Raw genomic sequence first — 17,977 nt, forward strand, 5'->3', positions numbered from 1 at the left:
TTCCGAATTCCTCGAGACTCCGCTTGCATGAAGTAAATGCGTGGAATGAAACCAGTACCCGTGCAGATTCACTGTAAGATATGACTTTCACATCCACTTGTGACATCATCGCTCAGAAACCACAGTGATTACGATGCTGGTGTATCAGATGTTTCCCCTCGTAAGGTCTGCCTTCGATTATTGTGTATGGACTTCCAACATGGTAGTCAGTCAGCATAGACACATTCCCTCGATGATAGCTTGTGGGGCGCCAGTATTGAGTACGATCTTGATCCTATCCATGGGAATCCTATCAGTGGTGCAGGGATCTGTTTAGGTACCTCTTGGTGCTATCAAGTCCTGACGGTCGTGGCGGCCACGCACCATTGGACAATTTGATGGCGAATATTCATCTTTTTTGACTATTCATCGCTTGCATTAGAGTATCCGCTGTAGGAAAAGCTGTGGTATCGTTCAGAGAGTAATATATAAGAGAAGATAAGTAAATAGAATGTACAATTACCATAATTGTATCCCGAAAAGATACTCCCATGCCTTCACTAGAGAGATTAAGCGATGTTGGCCAGGGGAGTTGTGGACAGCATTAATGTTTTCTATTGAAGCCTTTTTGAGGAGTCCCTTTCCCAGATAATCGATCAAGTGAAAACGAAGAAAATACAAAATTGCATTCAACAGAGACTCAGGCGGCCGGTCTTTCCATTACTTCAAGGTGGGGAACTGACTCCGCCAATCACCCCGCACTCAAGTCAACGGCAGAATGGACAACGGGAAGCATCATTCTGCATTCCAGAGCAGCATAAATCTATGTTATATATTCTGACTGCTATAAAGCGAAACTCTGAGTATGTTTCATAACCTCGTTGGTAAAACTATACTCATAACCGGTGCCTCGTCCGGTATTGGTCGCAGCACCGCTTTTGAATTTGCGCGCTGCAGTCCGCAGTCACTCCGTCTCATACTCACTGCCCGCCGGATAGAAGTCCTCAAGAAAGTAGCTGCTGAGATAAACGCCGAAGTTGGAAATGAGGTCAAGATCTTGAGTGTGCAGCTGGATGTCAGTAGACCTGAAGATATACATGGATTCTTGGAGAAGCTACCAGAGGAGTGGAGGGATATCGATGTGCTTGTTAACAATGCGTAAGCAACTCGATGCGATTTTTAGTTGTCTGCGTAATATGAGAAATCAGAGCTGATGGGGATATAATCTCCAGTGGGCTAGCTTTGGGAGGCATGGCCAAAAGCCCTAGTATTTCACCAGCAGATATAGACATCATGTTCGCCACCAATGTAACAGGTCTCATCAACATGACCCAAGCGATGCTACCCACCATGCTTCGTCGAAACAAAGGCGACATAATTAATCTCAACAGCATCGCTGGTCATGAAGCCTACCCTGGTGGTGTAGCATCTACTGCGCCACTAAATCCGCAGTGAATAGCTATTCTGATGCACTCAGACGAGAGCTGATCGGGACCAAAATTCGCGTTATGGAAGTTGCGCCTGGGCAGGTCGAGACGGAGTTCTCGATTGTGAGTTTTGGGGGTGATAAGAAAGCTGCAGCGAAGGTGTATGAGGGCTGTGAACCATTGACGGCAGAGGATGTTGCCGAAGTTATTGTTTTTCAGGCGAGTAGGAGGGAGAATGTCGTTGTGGCTGATGTGCTGTTGTTTCCTAGTCATCAGGTACGAATACCACGAATTCCCTGCTTGGTCATTTTGATGCTGAACAAAACGGATAAGCTGACTTTGAATAGGCTAGCGCGACTGTTCTGCATCGAGAAAATTGAAAGCAATAATCGATCAGTCTCAATAGTACATCTTCTAAAATGCAACTTGATTTTGAGACAGCCGGGTTTTGGTGTCGTCTCAATCCTAGGCAAGCTCAACGACCAGATGTTAAGTACCTCTGTTCTCGTTCATCACCACGATTTTCGATCGCTCTGTTGATTTTTTGAGCTTGGAGCACCTGTCGATTCTTGCTGTTGGGCTTTGCAACTGGACTGGGAACATGTAGTCCTTCCTTTGTATGACGTAGGGGCTGTACGTAACATAAGTGGCGGCTGCGATACTAATCATAATGAACCATGGGTCAAACACCGTGAACAGGTACACCAGTTGGGAGAGATGATGGGTCATGGTGCTAATTGGTTTGATCAATCCCAGGATAAGATTTGTGGTGCTTTTCTAGACAGCAGCAGACTTATGCTAAAAAGGAGTATGAGAAACTGTATGTGGGATTGGACTTATTGAGCCACCGGTACTGCAAGATGCGTTACGTTTGGGTGTTGTAGGGGAAGCTGTTGGTGTGGGCAAGGTGACCTTTCTGTAATAAAGGCATTTCTGGAACAGGAAGAAAACTGAAATGTTCTGTGAGACTGATTGAATCATGCTTGTTTGATGAACTTTATTGACAGCTGGTGACAGCATTCTAAGATCTGCAAACCCTCGGATGTTGTGGGTGATGTCAGATTGAGGTGTAGGTGACGCGAGCTGCGGGTGAAAGTAAACAAGCCCGTCATAGCTTGGCACAGATTTGCCTGTGATCGGTCTTCTGAATGGAGTCGTTCAAAGGTCGCGACAGGCGTACATCGTGTTGAAACCCTATTGACTTCGCTGACGATCACAGTCTGAATATGACTTTTGCAGTAATCGATATGCAGCGTCTTATAGTCCCAGGCAATCCTGTCAAAGGATATTGATGAGGTTGTCGATTCTCAAAATTGACTCTGAGCTGCTGAGATTGGCTCCGTCTTCCATGCTCAATTTTGGGTTCTGCAATGCATCGCCGAAGTCCAACGTCTTCCTGTCATGGTAGTCTACTCTGACGCCTGCCATTATCTGAGAATTTGTTGACGCACCGCGGATGTTCTCATTCTCGTCCCCTGTTTCACGAAGATTGCTAGCCGCTGATCTTCGTGGCAAACAGTCAGTCTTGTCGCCAAGACAATTTGTCCCTTTTATGAAATGATCGGGGAATCTGAGCTTAAGCTCCTCATCCCAGTGGCGGTAGGCAGACTGGAGTGGCTGCTCGCTGATCGAAAACATGCTATCACACATGTACCAGCTCACAAATACTTCTTTCCTGCTGCAGCCACCCGACTCCTGAAAATCGGACTCTTCACTTCCATGTTGACCTGGTAGAAAGGGTTCATGATGGTCTTAACCCAATTCTCGTACACTTCCCCAAAAAACTGTTTAATTGCTTCCTCTGTTTGTGGCGAGGTCGGGTTTGCGGCGATAGAAGTACTTGCTCGGCTGGTAGTCGTAGTAGCAGGCTGTGATGGGGCATGAAGCAGAAGAAATTTGACGTCTATGTTCCTATTAGTGAGACGGTCCTTGAAAATGGAAGTGGAGTCATACTTCCACCTGTGATGAAGCAGGAAACGTAGTTGTTGTAGAAGCGATCAATGCACTTGAGATACCTAAACTGATCAGATATCAATCACACAGTGGCCGGTAGGGCTTTCTCACATCTGTCCACTCCCCCATTGTACCTCCTCCACAATATCCAAGCTGCTGTGGACGATGAACTGATTTACATGCCGTGCCTGCTCTGCAAACCGCGCGATACCATCTCCACCCTGCTTTGATGTTCCGAACTCGTACTCGAACAGTGGATTATCCTGCGTCCCAATAATCGCGAAGTAATACGACATCTTTGCGATTGGTGAGCTCGAATGTTGGCTTTTAAGCTTGTGTTGAAGTTCAAAGGTGGAGTGAAGCGGCTGACTGAGTGGACCTTGAATGTCTTGGCATCAATAATTCTTGGGGCAAGCTTGAACTTCACATCTTTGCAGACGTTCGATCCGAATCCAACACCACCACAATGTTCGGAGCTTTCAGACCCACGAATTCATTATGCTCGGGACTTCTCTGGTAAGTTGCTTCGCCTGAGCAGGTTATTGTGCCCTTCCAGAATGTCTGCTGACGGCAATCGAAATATAGGAAGATCCCATGGCGGCTCTCAAAATTCCAGAAAGCGCGACAACGGAAGCGTCTAAGGGCTGTCGATACGGTTGTAGCAGTGCTTGATAATGCATTAGCAAAGCAGGGTGCCACGATGAAGGCTGTGGAGAGATGGAAGGAAGAGATGCCAATTGAGCAGGAGATGGTGCCGAAGGACAAATACACCATTTTTGACAGAAAGGAGAAGAAGTACAGGAAGAGCATTCGAAGTAGGCTTTAAAGTCAGGAAAGATATTCGGTAGTATACTGATACTCGTACAGAACTGCCGAAATGGACGAGAGTGTCCCAACGAGTCAATCCTCCTGGTTACTGAGGAGATGCGGAATGGATGATGAGTGTATGATATACCAGTGTACAAGAAGACATGGGTGGCGTTCGGATTGTGTTGTATATCATAGAGGTGGCTTGAATGTAAGAGGTGCATATCAAGTCGGTTGATGTCTGAAGGCTTTCGTCGTGCCTATGAACAATTCATAAATCCATGGTATTTCCTCTGGAAGACATGTCTACCAACCCATTTTCCTGGACGCCTCCAAACGCCTTCAGAAACACACAATGCTGCCACACTATCTACCCTTACCGTACTCTTCTTCCTCCTTCACTCTCTCTGCCTGAATAGCACGACCCAGCCCTCCTCTACCCTCATCATATTCCTCCCGGTACTCATCGCGCACTTGGCCGCCAGATTTTCCCCGCCCATATTGTCTTCCCTCTTGAAATCCAGGATCAAGATCTGTTCGAATGATCCGCTCGTCCAGCTTGGTCCCTCCAATATATTTCATACAATCCAACGCATCTTGATGGGTGTAGTATTCCACGAAGCAGAAACCACACGGCGTCTTATTGAATCTATCCAACCCCATAATCAACCGTTTGATCTCTCCGCACTTTGAAAAGAGCTCGTGAATCTGTTCTTCTGTTGTGTAGAAGGACCTGCGAGTACCTCATTAGAACTGCTTGTCCCATGCGCCAATTTCATTAAACCTACAGATTTCCAACGTAGAGGGTGGCTGCATCTTTCAGAGGGTCCTCAGCTGCCTCTTCTGGTGTACGCTCTCTTCCCTCGTCTCCCTCCCGGTCGTTGTACCTGCGTTTCTTATTCTGAAAGCGAAGGTCTCGTCAACACTGCGCAGCTTTGAACAGGGTGCAAAGAAAGAAAGACTACTTACTCTTCCCTGGTAATAAGCACTTGGCTTATCAAGTCTGTCAACGGTATTCCGTATCGTTCCAGGCATTTTATGTTGTGTGATGTCTCGCAGAACAAGGCAAGCAAGCAACAAGCAGTTCTGGAGAGTTGGGAATTGAATTAGAGAGCTTCAGTTTCGCGACGCGCTAGCTTGACAAGGTTCCCATCCAGCCTCAAATATCTCGCCCTTTGTCCAGAAGTAACAAACTCGCGATCATTCGCCCATGTCACGGTAATAGCCCATGACTCTTAAATATATTTGAGGGTCTGTTCAACTTCCGAAGCTTTTCGCTGAGCTGAACACGCCGAGATGCAAAAGCAGACAATCGCCGAATACACGCCTGCATGGCTTCAAAAACCCTACCCTGGGCATGGCGTCTTCACTCCAACTCCCGCCAAAGCTACTAGCAACTTCCTATCTCAATCCAATGGAACAGACTCTGCGAGCAAGAGATCTGCGAAGCCCGGGCCGCGGAGAACAATTGCGCGACGTGGAACAGAGGTCTTCATAGCTGTTGGGAAGGAAATCCGATGGGCGGACCTTGTTTACTTGAAGCAGGGCTGGGAATACAAGGAGGCTAAGAAAGCTGCTTCACGGAAAGGAGGTGATGACAGAGGCTTTAGAGAAAGCAGTCAGTATGAGGCGGACCATGCTCAAGGATATCGGGTACGTTATCTACCAAGCTCATTCATATGTCGAAGTACTGAACCTCCATTACAGACCATAAAGACACAAGTTGCGGACGACATCAGACAACTGGTCATCTCCCCCAATGGAAACTTCATCGCCATCTTGACTACACATACCGTCCATATTGCGATCTTGCCGGAGCCTGCCCTCCTTACTGCTGCTGATACCAGCCCGATGAAGCTGAAATCCTACACCTTAGGACCGACGACACATGTCACATCTCAAGCCGGGATAGCTTCAGCGCTATGGCATCCTCTGGGCGTCAATGGTACTTGTCTGGTGACTGTAACAGTAGACGCCATTGTACGGATATGGGAGCTTTCTAGTGCGGATCGATGGTCTTTCGACAGACCAACACTGGCAATCGACCTCAAGAAATTAGCAGATGGCATTTCCGTTGATGAAGACTTTGGAGCTTCTGTTGGTGGCAACAAGAGCTTCTCGCCAGATTCAGTTGAGATGGATGTCGCATCGGCTTGTTTTGCAGGACGAGGCAGTGGTGGATGGTCACCCATGACTCTCTGGATTGCTATGAGAGAAGGCGACGTCTATGCTCTATGCCCTTTGCTGCCAGAGAAATGGTCCCCGCCATCAGCTCTCATACCATCGTTGTCCGTCTCCATTGTTGCGAAACTCGCCACCATAGAAGATGACCCATCCATTCCTGCGAACATGAAGGCGCTCGGACAACAACAGTTGGCATGGATGAAAGAGATCGACGACCAGGACCCAGTACATGTCGAAGCACCTCCTGGGGAACGTTCAGCAGAAGTATTTTCAAGGCCCTCAAAGCCTGGAAAAATCCCCAAGTTGCAAGGACCATTCGATGTAGAGCTGGCACCAGATGAGTCGGACAGGGAACTTGACAGTTTACTCAGCGACATCTATATCATTGGGGCCAAGATTGATGATGAACAACTAATGTCAGGCGAGGAAGTAGATATCTTAAGCGACGACGTTGATAAGGAGGGTGCTTCGTTCGGAATCATCTGTCTTCTAACGAGTAGTGGCAGACTTTCTATCTGCTTGGATTTGGATGGCGTTGAAGCGCAGTGGCTGCCAAAGTCGAAATCAAAATCTGCACGACTTCTGGACGAATCCTTGGACTCTCCAACTCTGCTCACGTTCGAGGTTCTTGATACTTCCAAGGGAAGCGAAGTCAACGAGAAAGATTGGCCAGTTTTCAGTCATGATGTGACCTCGCGCTATTCATTCTACATTACCAATACCTCTAGCATCACTTTCGTCTCGCTTCATCCTTGGGTTTTCCGCCTAGATGGAGACCTAAAAGAAGCTACACATGGCGCTGAGTTTCGCATTGATATTATGGCCAGAGCCGACAATTCTATGCGCCAACGAATTTATACCCAAAATCCCGTCGAGCCTTCCTCTTCACTGGCCGCTAGCACTCTACTGCTTGACCCTGATCTGGGACACATGTTATTGTCAGCTACACCTTATGGACCTCTCGCTCTGACCTTTGAGACAGCCAAAGACGCAGTAGCGGAGGTCCGTCGCTCTCGATCACGGTCCCCAACTTACGATTCCGAGCCTGATAGGCCTCTCATTCTGTGTGAGCCACGACCTGTATATGAACCATCACATACACTGGATGAAAGCTCAGCGCTACCAGCTTTCATCGAGAAGCTAGGGCACAGTAAATACAAACGATTACTCAAGGAAGAGGTTCGGCTATCTCCAGCAACCCTGCAAATCATGGCGGAAGCCCATAAAGTGTTGAGCGAAGAGACACATCGCATCGGCATAGCTGCTGCAGAACTCTTCCGACGTTGCCAACACCTTCAAGTGGAGCTGAAATCTCAGATCAAGAAAGCAAATGATGTTGCGTCTCGTGTCGATGCTATTACTGGTAATGATATTGATGACGGACCAACCGTTTCTGTTGACGAGAGCGTCACCAAACGCATCGAGGCAGCCAAATCACGGCAGAAGGAGCTTTCTGACAGGATTGAGAAGCTACGACGAAATGGAATGAAAGGCACCACTAGAGAGCTGAGCGACAAGGAGAAGGCTTGGTTTGGAGAGGTCAAGATGGTGGAAAGTAAGATTGTTGGAGGCGAGTCTGATGATTTTGGCAGAAGGAAGGCAAAGGAACCATGGGCTCGTTACGAAGAGATTAAGCAGTTGCATGAAGACCTACTTGACCAGATCGAGAGCAAGATGTCCGACGACGTTCCCTCAACACCGAACATCAAGGTTTCGTCTGATATTAGGAAAGGTAAGATGGTTGAGATCATGGAGGCCTTGGATCGAGAATCTGCATTGGTAGAAGATGCAAAGATCAGACTGGAGCGACTGAGTTTGGTCTGATAGAACGAGTCACGATACTCCATTGGGCGGAAAGGACTGAATTTGTAGCAAGAATATCAATCAGCATGGTTTTTGTTGCAGCCCAAGTGGCATGGTATTATCGTGGCACACTTCGCGTCGCATCCAGGGCCACTTACCTTCATGCGGCATGGTACCTTCGATCGTCGCCGAATCCATATTGCCGCATGTCTAAGTAATGTGTTCTTTTACATTTTAGACTTTCGATCTCACATCCCTTGTTTCTCCTGGCATTTTGTTCGGACGGATTCAGTCCAATTACGAAATGTTGTTAGAGGAACCATATGATCTGCTTCATCGCGTAAAATCTACCCAGATCTAACAGAATCATTTCGCCAAGAGATTGAATTCACTTTTACTGGGTCCAGCCTTTGTGAGTACCTGACGATATTCTCTGCTTTGCTAATGTTCTCTCGCCGACGGAAGTATTTGGCTTTGACAGCCTATGTCTAAATTTGGCTCACTCATAGGGTTTGAACTTGAAAAGAGACCGTTTCGATGACACGAGTAATTTACCAAAAGTTTCTACACCTTACCCTCATGCACGTAGGTTGCAGTGTAGAGTAAAGTCAGCCCTAGCGATGCAAAAATCCGAAAGTCTCATCCCGAAAGTAAGACTGGCATATTGAACGCCTCTTTGTCTCAGTGGTCTGTCACAAATCTGTCATTTTCCGAACTCTAATTCGTCCGAGGCTACGTTGCGTAGAACAGGCGCTCAACCCTCGACGCCTCATTCTTGCGAGAAGCAACGGGAATTTAATTTACTCAAAGACATCAGGGATGTGTGTCTTCGGTGTTGAGGCTTGATGGCAATATGCGCTTGAGATGCTTGCCTGTGCTGATTTCCATTGGCTGGTCCAGTTACTCCCTTTATTCAGTGATCTGCAGATACGAGTAGGCTATTCTTTACGATGTGACACTTGTCATTGTTTGAACTCTCATTTTATGCTTTCTCTTCTGCTGACTTGAGGTTGTTTGAAATCTTTTCTTACAGTTGATCTTACCCTTCGTTTTCTTCATCCTTTCAAACACGACTTGGTCGTGATCTAGTTTGCAGAATCGGCAGTGACGCTTATTTTCATAATATCCTACAACATATCATCATTCATATCTTGCAAAATACCGCAAATTTCGCAAGATTACAGTTCGCGATTTCTGGCCGTGTCCCCATATATGGATTGTAGCTGGAAAGCAAACAACTCGGGGTGTTTCTCACGACTTCGTGAGAGCACAACACTACGTGTCATCGAGCATCTTAGGCCAGGGAAGTCAAGCAGGACCTGAGCTTCCCTGACACCAGTCACTCAATCATGGAGAAGAACGATCCCCAGAACCATGTCTCGCTCCTCTCAGAGTTCTACAAGGAAGAAGAATGCTCAACATCCTCAAGAACTCCTCCAGAACTCAAACCCCAGGATGAAAGACCTCGAAGAAAGGACTTGGCACGAATTACACGGTTGAACTTGAAAGGAGCGCTAGGGAAAGTCTGGGCAGTGGTTTTAGCTATGTTTGTATCGTTGATTCCGAGTTTTGTGCCGAAATGGGGAGCACAGAAGAATTCGAAGGGCCAAAATGGAGTAGAGGATCGGAGACTCTCGCCTACGGCTTACCTGGATGGGCTACGGTCAGTAATTGACTTCTTTCCCTTTGTTTTCTTGATCCTAGAACTCAAGCTGCTGGAATATATGTTTCGGAGTCCGAATTTTTTGACCTCCCTCGTAAATCCCGAAAACTGCATGAATAAGTGCTAATATATCCAACAGCGGCATCGCATGCTTCATCGTCTACCTGACCCACTTCGTCGTAAACTGGTTCCCCGCCCTCAAAAACACCTACGGCGCCTCCCCCACGGACAACTACTTCTTCCAACTCCCCATCATCCGCCTCCTCTTCGGCGGGCATCCCGCCGTCGCAACTTTCTTCGTGATATCCGGGTACGCCATCTCCTACCGCGCTCTCTCCAAGATCCATACTGGTGACACAGCCGGTGTTCTCGAGACGCTTTCCAGCTCGACGTTCCGCCGCTGTATGCGTCTGTATCTGCCTTGCGCGGTAAACACATTCATCTGCATGCTTCTCCGCTACTGGGACTTCTTCACCCCGGACCCGCCGCGATGGAATACCCTGCCCCAACAATTCAGTACCTTTTCCGCGCAGTTCTGGGACTGGTGGGCGAATCAGAAGATCTTCATGTATCCGTTAATGAACGTCGAGGGACCGACCTACTCGCCGCCTTATAACGGACATTTGTGGACTATTCCGTTAGAGATCCGTGGTTCGTTCGTGGTGTATGGGACGGTTTTGGCGGTTGCGAAGTTGAGTCCTGGGTGGAGGATGGCGTTTCTGGTGGCTTGGGATACGTATTTGTTTTATATGGGGAAGTGGGATTTGTTTCTGTTTGTTGGGGGTGCGTTGTTGGCGAATCTGGATATTCCGAGGCATGCAAAGGCGAAGGCGATAGTGGAGGCGAGGAAAGGAGAGCAACCTGATGGGGATGAAGCAGAGGGCCTGTTACCGACAACAAGCGAGGCCATGGAGATGATGAACTTCGATGTCGACACGTCCTCCCGCGTATCATCCTCAACATGGAGCAAACTCACCCGCCAGACGAAACCCTACACTACTCACATCCACAAACTCACCAACCCTATTCTCCGCATCCTACGCATCCTAATCCCCTACATCCTCTTCATCATCTCCCTCCTCCTCCTCTCCTTCCCACACATCCCCCCTTCACTCGGCGTCCTAGGACCAATCTCAACCTGGGTATACGCACTCATCCCCTCCAGTTACAACTCGTTAGGCCCTTTCTTCGGCGACAAAGACCAAGGCGTGCGAATCCTCGGCTCGTTGCTCCTCGCTTTCTCACTTTCACTGTCGGCTCCTCCAGCAAAGACACAGCCAGATCGCCAACCTCGCCTCCCCCTACGAGGAAGATTGTTTGCTGCCGTAAGGAGGATGAATCTACAGTCCCTCTTCACGAATAAGTTCGCGCAGTACTTGGGGAGAATCAGTTTCGGTTTCTATCTCATGCACGGGCCGGTATTATTCTGCATCGGGACGAAGATCCTCGTGAAGGCATGGGCAGGATATGATGCGAATAAAGATCTGGGGAGGTATATGCAATGGTTTGCGCTTGCGGTGGTGGTTAACACGGTGAGTATTTTTGTAGCGGCGGATTGGTTCGCGAGGGTTGTGGATGAGAGGAGTGTGAGGTGGGCGGCGAGGGTGGCGAAGTTTGTGAGTAGGAGGAAGGAGATGAGTAAGGAGAGGGAGGTGAGGTGAGGTGAGGAAGGAGAGGAGAGGAGTGAGTCGAAATGGAGGCGTTTGTTTGGGGGGATGACAGCAGAGGTGAGAGGGAGGCTATGTTTCGAGCGATGGGGAGAGGAAAGCGAAAGTGATGACTTCGTCCAATTCGCATGCGTTGCCAAGCATGGTAGGAGAGAGATGGCCAAAGAGGCTCGTATTTATTTCTGAGGAGTTCGAACTCCTCTTCTGGAAGCCTAGCGGAAGAAATTTGCATAGTGGCTTGCGATATCTCGTATTCATCTCGTCTATGATCAGAGCTACTTGTAGGACTGAACTGTGAGAGGTTATTTGGAGCGAGATGGAAGTGAGAGGGAGCTGAAGCGCGGGTATTGCTACACCAGAACACAGCAGGGCCACTGATGCTCGTAACCACAGTGTTGATGAGTTCAGACTCTACTACTGGTAATCTAGCCGAAAAGGTTTGAAAAGTGGCTTGCGATATCTCGTATATTTTCTGCCCAATACCGCAAGTTGCTAGCTGGAATGAAATGGGAGAAGGTTGAAGAGCTACAGTAGTGGGGTGATGAAAGCTAGAGGGAGAGTAAGGGAGAATTTCATAGGATGAGAACCCCTTCTCGTAGTAGAGAAAACGGGAGCGATGATGCCTAGAATAAGGATTGTAATGTCCAGATTCTGCCGCTGGATATCTGACTGGGAAACTGAGAAGGAGATACTTATATCTCGTTTATGCTGTCAAGTCTTTGGTAGACTTGACTGAGAGAGCTGGGGGATTGTTTGGGTTTATGAAAGTGAGATGGAGCGAGAACGAGGACTTGCCTTAAAAAGATACCTCTGTAAAAAGGGGAATGGGAGTAAAGACGCCCAAAATAAGTATGTGTAGTATTGGGGATCTGGAAATTTACACTTATATCTCGTTTACGTAGCCGAGTCGTTGGTCGAATGAACTGGGAGACCTATTCTTGTGTGACGAGGCAAGATGGAGCGAAAGCGAGGATTTGCCTACCTAATAAGGATATCTTGTTACACAAGAGGATTAGGGTGCACTGATGCTTATCATAGGCATGATGTTCACGAGCTCGCACTCTACTTGACAATTGGCAATTTAGCCTGAGAGTTGGGATGCAGGCTGACCTAGGTACATATCTCGTATATCTGTTTCGTGCTGGACTGTAAGTCGTTCGCAGGAGCACTGTGAGAGCCCAAGCCGGAGTGGGGGCTCGAAGGCGCGAAAGCGAGACTTACCTTACCTAATTGGAATGTCAGAACTCTAAATCGCGGCAGATAAATGGGGAGCGTGATGTGATGGCTTGCTTACATGGGTGATGAGCGGTTCGGAGTTCATTAATTATTTTGGTGTCATTTACAAAGTATGCAGGGAGCGAGTCGGGCTATTTACATGCATTTTCACTTATGCATAAGGGCAGTACAGTACAGTACTGTACTGTACAGTAACATCCGCTCCGCTTCGTCCAGTAGTAGTGTTGGATCCTGAATCATTCAAAGCCCCTTGAATTTTGATCAGCTCAACCGGATGACAATGCAATGCAATGCAGTACTACTGTAAGTACTGTACTCACCACGAACTCTATTCCCCATCCGCTCCGTATCCTACAGTACCTCCTACCTTACCTACCTATCTCGTCCCCTCTCCTTTCCTTTCCTTCAGGCAAAAGCGGATGATGCCCCTCGAACGGTCCTCTGGGCCGGGGCAGTGACGCTTCCTAAGCTGACGCATGACCCGCCACGGGCCACCTGCCCCTGAAATAGGCCGCCCTTGCCCTTGCCCTTACTCGAGCGCTACAGTACTACTGTACTTTCGTACTTCTCCAACGCCTGAGGTCGCCAACCTGAGCGAACCTCAGCTGACATACCTTACCCAGTCAGTCCGAACCCGCTTGCCCCTTCTGTCTCGCAGGCCCTAGACTCCTACTAGTAGAGGGTAACGAAGTAATCCTCGTAACGCTCTCCTCTCCTCTCCAGCGGCCTCTCACTGGCCAGGAGGTTCTCCGGGGGCCTCAAGCGAGCTGCACGGTCAGCGCCGGGGGGCGTTCTGGCGTTGTTAAGGTACAATAATTGCTCACCGATGGATGACCCGGCAGGTCAGGCAGGGATGCGATGCGCTGCGAGATTCAAGTCCTGTCTTGTGCGCGCGCGTCTGTCTCTTTTCTCCCTTCTTCAACGTACGTTCGTCATCTGTTTTCTGCTCTCTTTTTTTTTCTCATTACGACGACTTGGATAGCGAATCGATTCGACTTGTACTCACGATGAGAGTATTGGATATCTGACCTGGAACTGAAACACACGGTACTCGGACGGAGGGAGACCTTTTCACGACGTCAACCGAGGGTGAGGACTCGTGACAGAGCAGAGCAGAGCAAGCAATGTTGGTTGCTCGTGGGGATGCCGAGGCGGTGGCCGAGCCTTTCATCACCCTCTCATCTGCATCATCAGCATCATCATCATCATCTGCAGAAGGAGATGGCAACACGACAGAGTCTCCAAATACAAATCCTTCGGATTCATTAGTGAGTATCTCAATATTTACATATACGGTCGAAAGCACGTGTCTAATAAATGCAGGATGAAGCAACCCCGCTTTCTGGCCCATTGTCTATGACGCACGACACAAGGCGAGCGGATTATCATATGAAAGATCTGGAGGCTTTTGCGAGAGATTTGCAGAATGTGAGTTTTCAAGGGATTGGGAGGATTTGACTCGAGAGATTGGTAAAGTGAAGTCGGGTGGCTGAGAATTTACAGGCTGCTGACCGGGCGTTCCCGAATGAGGGGAGGGCCAAGGCGAGATATAACAATGTCTCTGTACTCTTGCTGAGATGGGAGGATGATAAGATGAATGTGAGTGATTCCACCTAACAATAAATCGTCAGATTCTTGAGTGGGGCGAAAGTCATTGAATCAGCACTGATCAATGCTCAGGTTGAATGGGAACTGGACGATCTCCAGAAAGTATTCCGGGATTACGGATTCAATACAGACAGATGGTTGATTCCATCCAAGAACTCTCATCTCAAGCTCATGAGCAAAGTCGTCGACGTCGTCGAGGAAAATGATGGAAGTGGAAACTTGGTTATCGTGTATTACGCCGGTCATGCTGGCATCAATTCCAGCCGAGGGGCAACGTGGACATGGTATGAAAGACATCCTATCTGATTTTAAGAAGACGCTAATGAAGAACAGTAAACAAGATCCCGCATACGCTTCACTTGAATGGTCAGCTATTCAGACCCTGTTCGAGAAAGCCGATTTCGACGTTCTTCTGCTTTTAGACTGCTGTGCAGCAGCGAGTGCAGCACCCGCTGTAGGTTCGGCCGTCACTGAAACCATTGCTGCTTGTGGATTCGAAAGTATCGCTCCTTTGCCTGGTCGTTACTCTTTCACGAATGCATTGATAGAAGTATTAGAAGATTGGATTGACAGTCCACCCTTTTCGGCTGCTATGCTCCACAATAAAGTTCTCTCGATTTTGAAGCACGAAAGACCAGAGCGGATGCAGAACGGGAAAAGGAGGAAATTGGAGTGTAGAAGAACACCAATTCATATTGTTGCTACCTCTGATCCGACGTTACCCAGTATCGAGCTCGGAAGGAGGATGACAAGGAGAGTTGGGATGTCTGGGGCCAGTTCATCGACGCCCTCATCAAGTGCCCAATGTCCGGCTGGACAGTCTGGCTCGTCATGTACATCTCACACTCCTCCATCGAGAGAGCAAGGATACCAACAAGAACTGGTGAACCATATCCAAGGCGACGAGTACGAAGTCCCACGAGTCATCATCTCGCTAGCACTAGAGAAACACCAAAATCTCAGCTCAGAATCTTGTCAGAAGTGGCTAGCCTCTTGCCCGACACTGGTCAAATACGCCAAAGTTGAAGCTGTATACAATAGCTTTTCAGCTCTGGTACTACTATCGATTCCTGTGTTTATATGGAATCTCCTTCCCGAGAATGCAGCTTGTTCATTCGTTGGCTACGTTACTTCAACGAATTTCCTGGGACTGGGTCGTGGGTCTGGTTCACCTGCAAAGGAGGTCGCGGCATCTTCTCAGCAGAGAACAGCTTCGACGCAAGCAGATACGCCAAAGGAGCCTCCAAGGGCTTGCGATCGGTGTTATGAGAATAATATTCATTGTGACGGAGATTTCAATCGCTGCAGGATGTGTGAAAATACTGGGTCGGAGTGTGTTTACAGGACCACATGGCGAAGAGATGGCCCAGCAGAAGCTTATGTCGATAGTTTGCGCAGACAACTATGTAAGCTCTGTAACCTTTCATTATCCACTGACATACACAGTTGAAAAACATTTAACGGAAAGCTAACACCCTGGTTCTTAGATGAAGCGCAACGTGTCCTCAAGGAAGAAAAGTCACGATCCAAACATTCTTCGAGTAGTCCTATCACCTTACCCAGTTTCCAAAGCTTGGATCAGACTGACAGAGCGGGTGCTGTTGCCTACGATAAGTCCTTGTTACACAGGTTTGATGGTCATCAACGGAGTCGGTCAAATCCCTACGCTGAGCCGAACTTACCTCTTCGCGAGACAAGCTTACGATATCTGCCCTATCCCGATCCGAGCTTGCGGAGCACTCTTTCGCCTGTTCCAAACAACCATGAGCAGCCTTTCAGTGAAACTTCGGAGAAGGGTTCCGCTGCTCAAGAGCAAATGAACGAGTTCATGAGACAGCAGATGTTGAAGCGAGATGCAATGTCTCAGGAAACAACATCTGTACCTCTGACATTACCACCTCCTCGTATTCCATTGACAGACGATGAAAAATCATGGATTGATAAGAAACTTGCCTGGATAGCTCCCAAGTCCGAGTACGGAGAGGCATCAAGAAGTCCTTCGCTACCAGATCACAAGACCATTGTCAAAACAGAGCCAACTTCACATGATTCCAAAGAATGGTACGGTCCGCCAGAGAAAAAGATGAAAATGTCTTCCATGATTGAGCCACGCCACATAGGTTCGACAAGCAGTGCAACGGACATTGGCAAGGTAGCGGGAAAGGTAGAGATACTAGGGAGGAAGAAGCCTCACACGACTGGTACGAAATTCTTCAATCGCGACAGACACAGCTACGAACCAAAACCTCGACCTATGACCGGTGATGAAGTACTTATAGCATACATGGGTAATAGCCAGGCAGAGGATGAAAGAGAGAAGGAGAAAATGAAAGGAACTTCGTCAAAATTTGATCCTACGACAAGCACACAGCACAGTTCAGACAGAACAACCAATGCCCCGCCCGCACAGGTTATCACCACCTACAGCTTCCGCCGGACGCCCGAGCAGACACTCCGCCAAAGTCCACCGCCTACAAAGCCTCACACCCAGTCACAACCCCAACCTCATTCCCAGCCGGACCACCCAAGTCCTTCAGCAGGCCCATCGCGAGCCGCACCACCAGATCAAGACTGGACGTACATCACGGATATAGCCGAGCGGCGACGGATCCAGAATCGTATTGCGCAGAGGAATTACCGTACGTTCATCTATTCTTCTATTTTCCTTTCCATAAAACATGCATCAGTAGATGGGGATACGAAGGAGAAGTTACTATAAAGGAAAAGCTAACCACCCACATAGGAAAACGCATGAAGCGACGCCTCGAAGACCTCGAGGATCGAGCCGGTGCCGCTGCGTCATCCCAGTCTCAGTCGCAATCCCAGCCATCATCCTCTGCCCCTCCACCAGTATCAGCAGCCGCTGCTCCTGAGTCTGCATCCCAGTATCCACCATACACGCATTCGTATGACGAAATTCGAGGTCCATCGAAACTTGGAGACAGTGGTGTTGGTATTGCGAGGGATTTACAACCTTTGAGATCTGGAGTGGGAGATACAATGGGGAGGTATATGCCTGAAGGTGGACCTGGACCCGGACCTGGGTCTGCACCTGGGGACGGGAGGTCTGGAATGAAGGGGGATGTATCTTTGTAGAATATAGATGTGAATATACATATACAATCTAGCATCCAGCGAATGTTACGTGCATACATACAATTTCTTGAATGCCAAGCTCTATAATTCAAGAATAAGACACTACGTACTAATTCCCAAAATTGGGGAGTCCTCCAGATCACTCACCTTATTCAGCAACGTGTATTCCGGTATCGATGAGGAGACACTAGGTAGGGGTGACTTAAGCTTTAGACAATCGACTCGCTTAGCAGTAAATAGTCATCGTCACACCGGCCGGAGAGAAGCTTTCAGGGGCTCGCCTGCTTTTCCTCATACAGTTCACGACTCAGCTTACAGGCTTTAGTCGAACCAGCGTCTTTCATATCCCGGTTTTATTGAGTGCAAACTAGGAACACTTCATCTGGGACGAAACGAGTGGTGTGACGTAACTGAGATGTAATACAGGATAGATTATTAAATGATAAGGAGATCGACTGCCAACATGATGCAGATCGAAGTCAGAAGTAAAAAACCATAGCACCACCGTATTTCTAGACCAATTAACATCTCCACCTACGTCCCGTTTCGATAAT

General features: G+C 48.3%; 8 protein-coding genes across 8 annotated transcripts; 6 read left to right on the top strand and 2 right to left on the bottom strand.

The window, feature by feature from the left end:
* Positions 1-844: 844 nt before the first annotated feature.
* Positions 845-1,434, top strand: ONS95_010165 (uncharacterized protein; the record flags this gene model as incomplete). Its single annotated transcript, XM_058503738.1, has 2 exons — positions 845-1,137; positions 1,212-1,434. The coding sequence occupies 2 exons, from the start codon at positions 845-847 to the stop codon at positions 1,432-1,434; spliced, it is 516 nt and encodes a 171-aa protein (XP_058360451.1).
* Positions 1,435-1,487: 53 nt separating this feature from the next.
* On the top strand, positions 1,488-1,786 carry ONS95_010166 (uncharacterized protein; the record flags this gene model as incomplete). Its single annotated transcript, XM_058503739.1, has 2 exons — positions 1,488-1,682; positions 1,754-1,786. 2 exons carry the CDS (start codon positions 1,488-1,490, stop codon positions 1,784-1,786), a joined length of 228 nt encoding a protein of 75 aa, XP_058360452.1.
* A 1,278-nt stretch (positions 1,787-3,064) lies between these two features.
* On the bottom strand, positions 3,065-3,655 carry TRS20 (TRAPP subunit; the record flags this gene model as incomplete). The annotated part of the gene is made up of 3 exons (XM_058503740.1): positions 3,065-3,309; positions 3,360-3,421; positions 3,471-3,655. 3 exons carry the CDS (start codon positions 3,653-3,655, stop codon positions 3,065-3,067), a joined length of 492 nt encoding a protein of 163 aa, XP_058360453.1.
* A 170-nt stretch (positions 3,656-3,825) lies between these two features.
* Positions 3,826-4,279, top strand: ONS95_010168 (uncharacterized protein; the record flags this gene model as incomplete). The annotated part of the gene is made up of 3 exons (XM_058503741.1): positions 3,826-3,875; positions 3,945-4,174; positions 4,227-4,279. 3 exons carry the CDS (start codon positions 3,826-3,828, stop codon positions 4,277-4,279), a joined length of 333 nt encoding a protein of 110 aa, XP_058360454.1.
* A 253-nt stretch (positions 4,280-4,532) lies between these two features.
* CBC2 (nuclear cap binding complex subunit) lies at positions 4,533-5,201 on the bottom strand (the record flags this gene model as incomplete). The annotated part of the gene is made up of 3 exons (XM_058503742.1): positions 4,533-4,899; positions 4,955-5,067; positions 5,136-5,201. The coding sequence occupies 3 exons, from the start codon at positions 5,199-5,201 to the stop codon at positions 4,533-4,535; spliced, it is 546 nt and encodes a 181-aa protein (XP_058360455.1).
* A 261-nt stretch (positions 5,202-5,462) lies between these two features.
* On the top strand, positions 5,463-8,174 carry ONS95_010170 (uncharacterized protein; the record flags this gene model as incomplete). The annotated part of the gene is made up of 2 exons (XM_058503743.1): positions 5,463-5,819; positions 5,874-8,174. 2 exons carry the CDS (start codon positions 5,463-5,465, stop codon positions 8,172-8,174), a joined length of 2,658 nt encoding a protein of 885 aa, XP_058360456.1.
* Positions 8,175-9,502: 1,328 nt separating this feature from the next.
* On the top strand, positions 9,503-11,477 carry ONS95_010171 (uncharacterized protein; the record flags this gene model as incomplete). The annotated part of the gene is made up of 2 exons (XM_058503744.1): positions 9,503-9,816; positions 9,956-11,477. 2 exons carry the CDS (start codon positions 9,503-9,505, stop codon positions 11,475-11,477), a joined length of 1,836 nt encoding a protein of 611 aa, XP_058360457.1.
* A 2,366-nt stretch (positions 11,478-13,843) lies between these two features.
* Positions 13,844-17,423, top strand: ONS95_010172 (uncharacterized protein; the record flags this gene model as incomplete). The annotated part of the gene is made up of 7 exons (XM_058503745.1): positions 13,844-13,987; positions 14,043-14,147; positions 14,223-14,318; positions 14,400-14,611; positions 14,661-15,733; positions 15,815-16,966; positions 17,071-17,423. The coding sequence occupies 7 exons, from the start codon at positions 13,844-13,846 to the stop codon at positions 17,421-17,423; spliced, it is 3,135 nt and encodes a 1,044-aa protein (XP_058360458.1).
* Positions 17,424-17,977: the final 554 nt, after the last annotated feature.

This window comes from Cadophora gregata, assembly GCF_030347475.1.
Source record: "Cadophora gregata isolate MNR1 chromosome Unknown scaffold_4, whole genome shotgun sequence".
Taxonomy (NCBI): domain Eukaryota; kingdom Fungi; phylum Ascomycota; class Leotiomycetes; order Helotiales; family Ploettnerulaceae; genus Cadophora; species Cadophora gregata.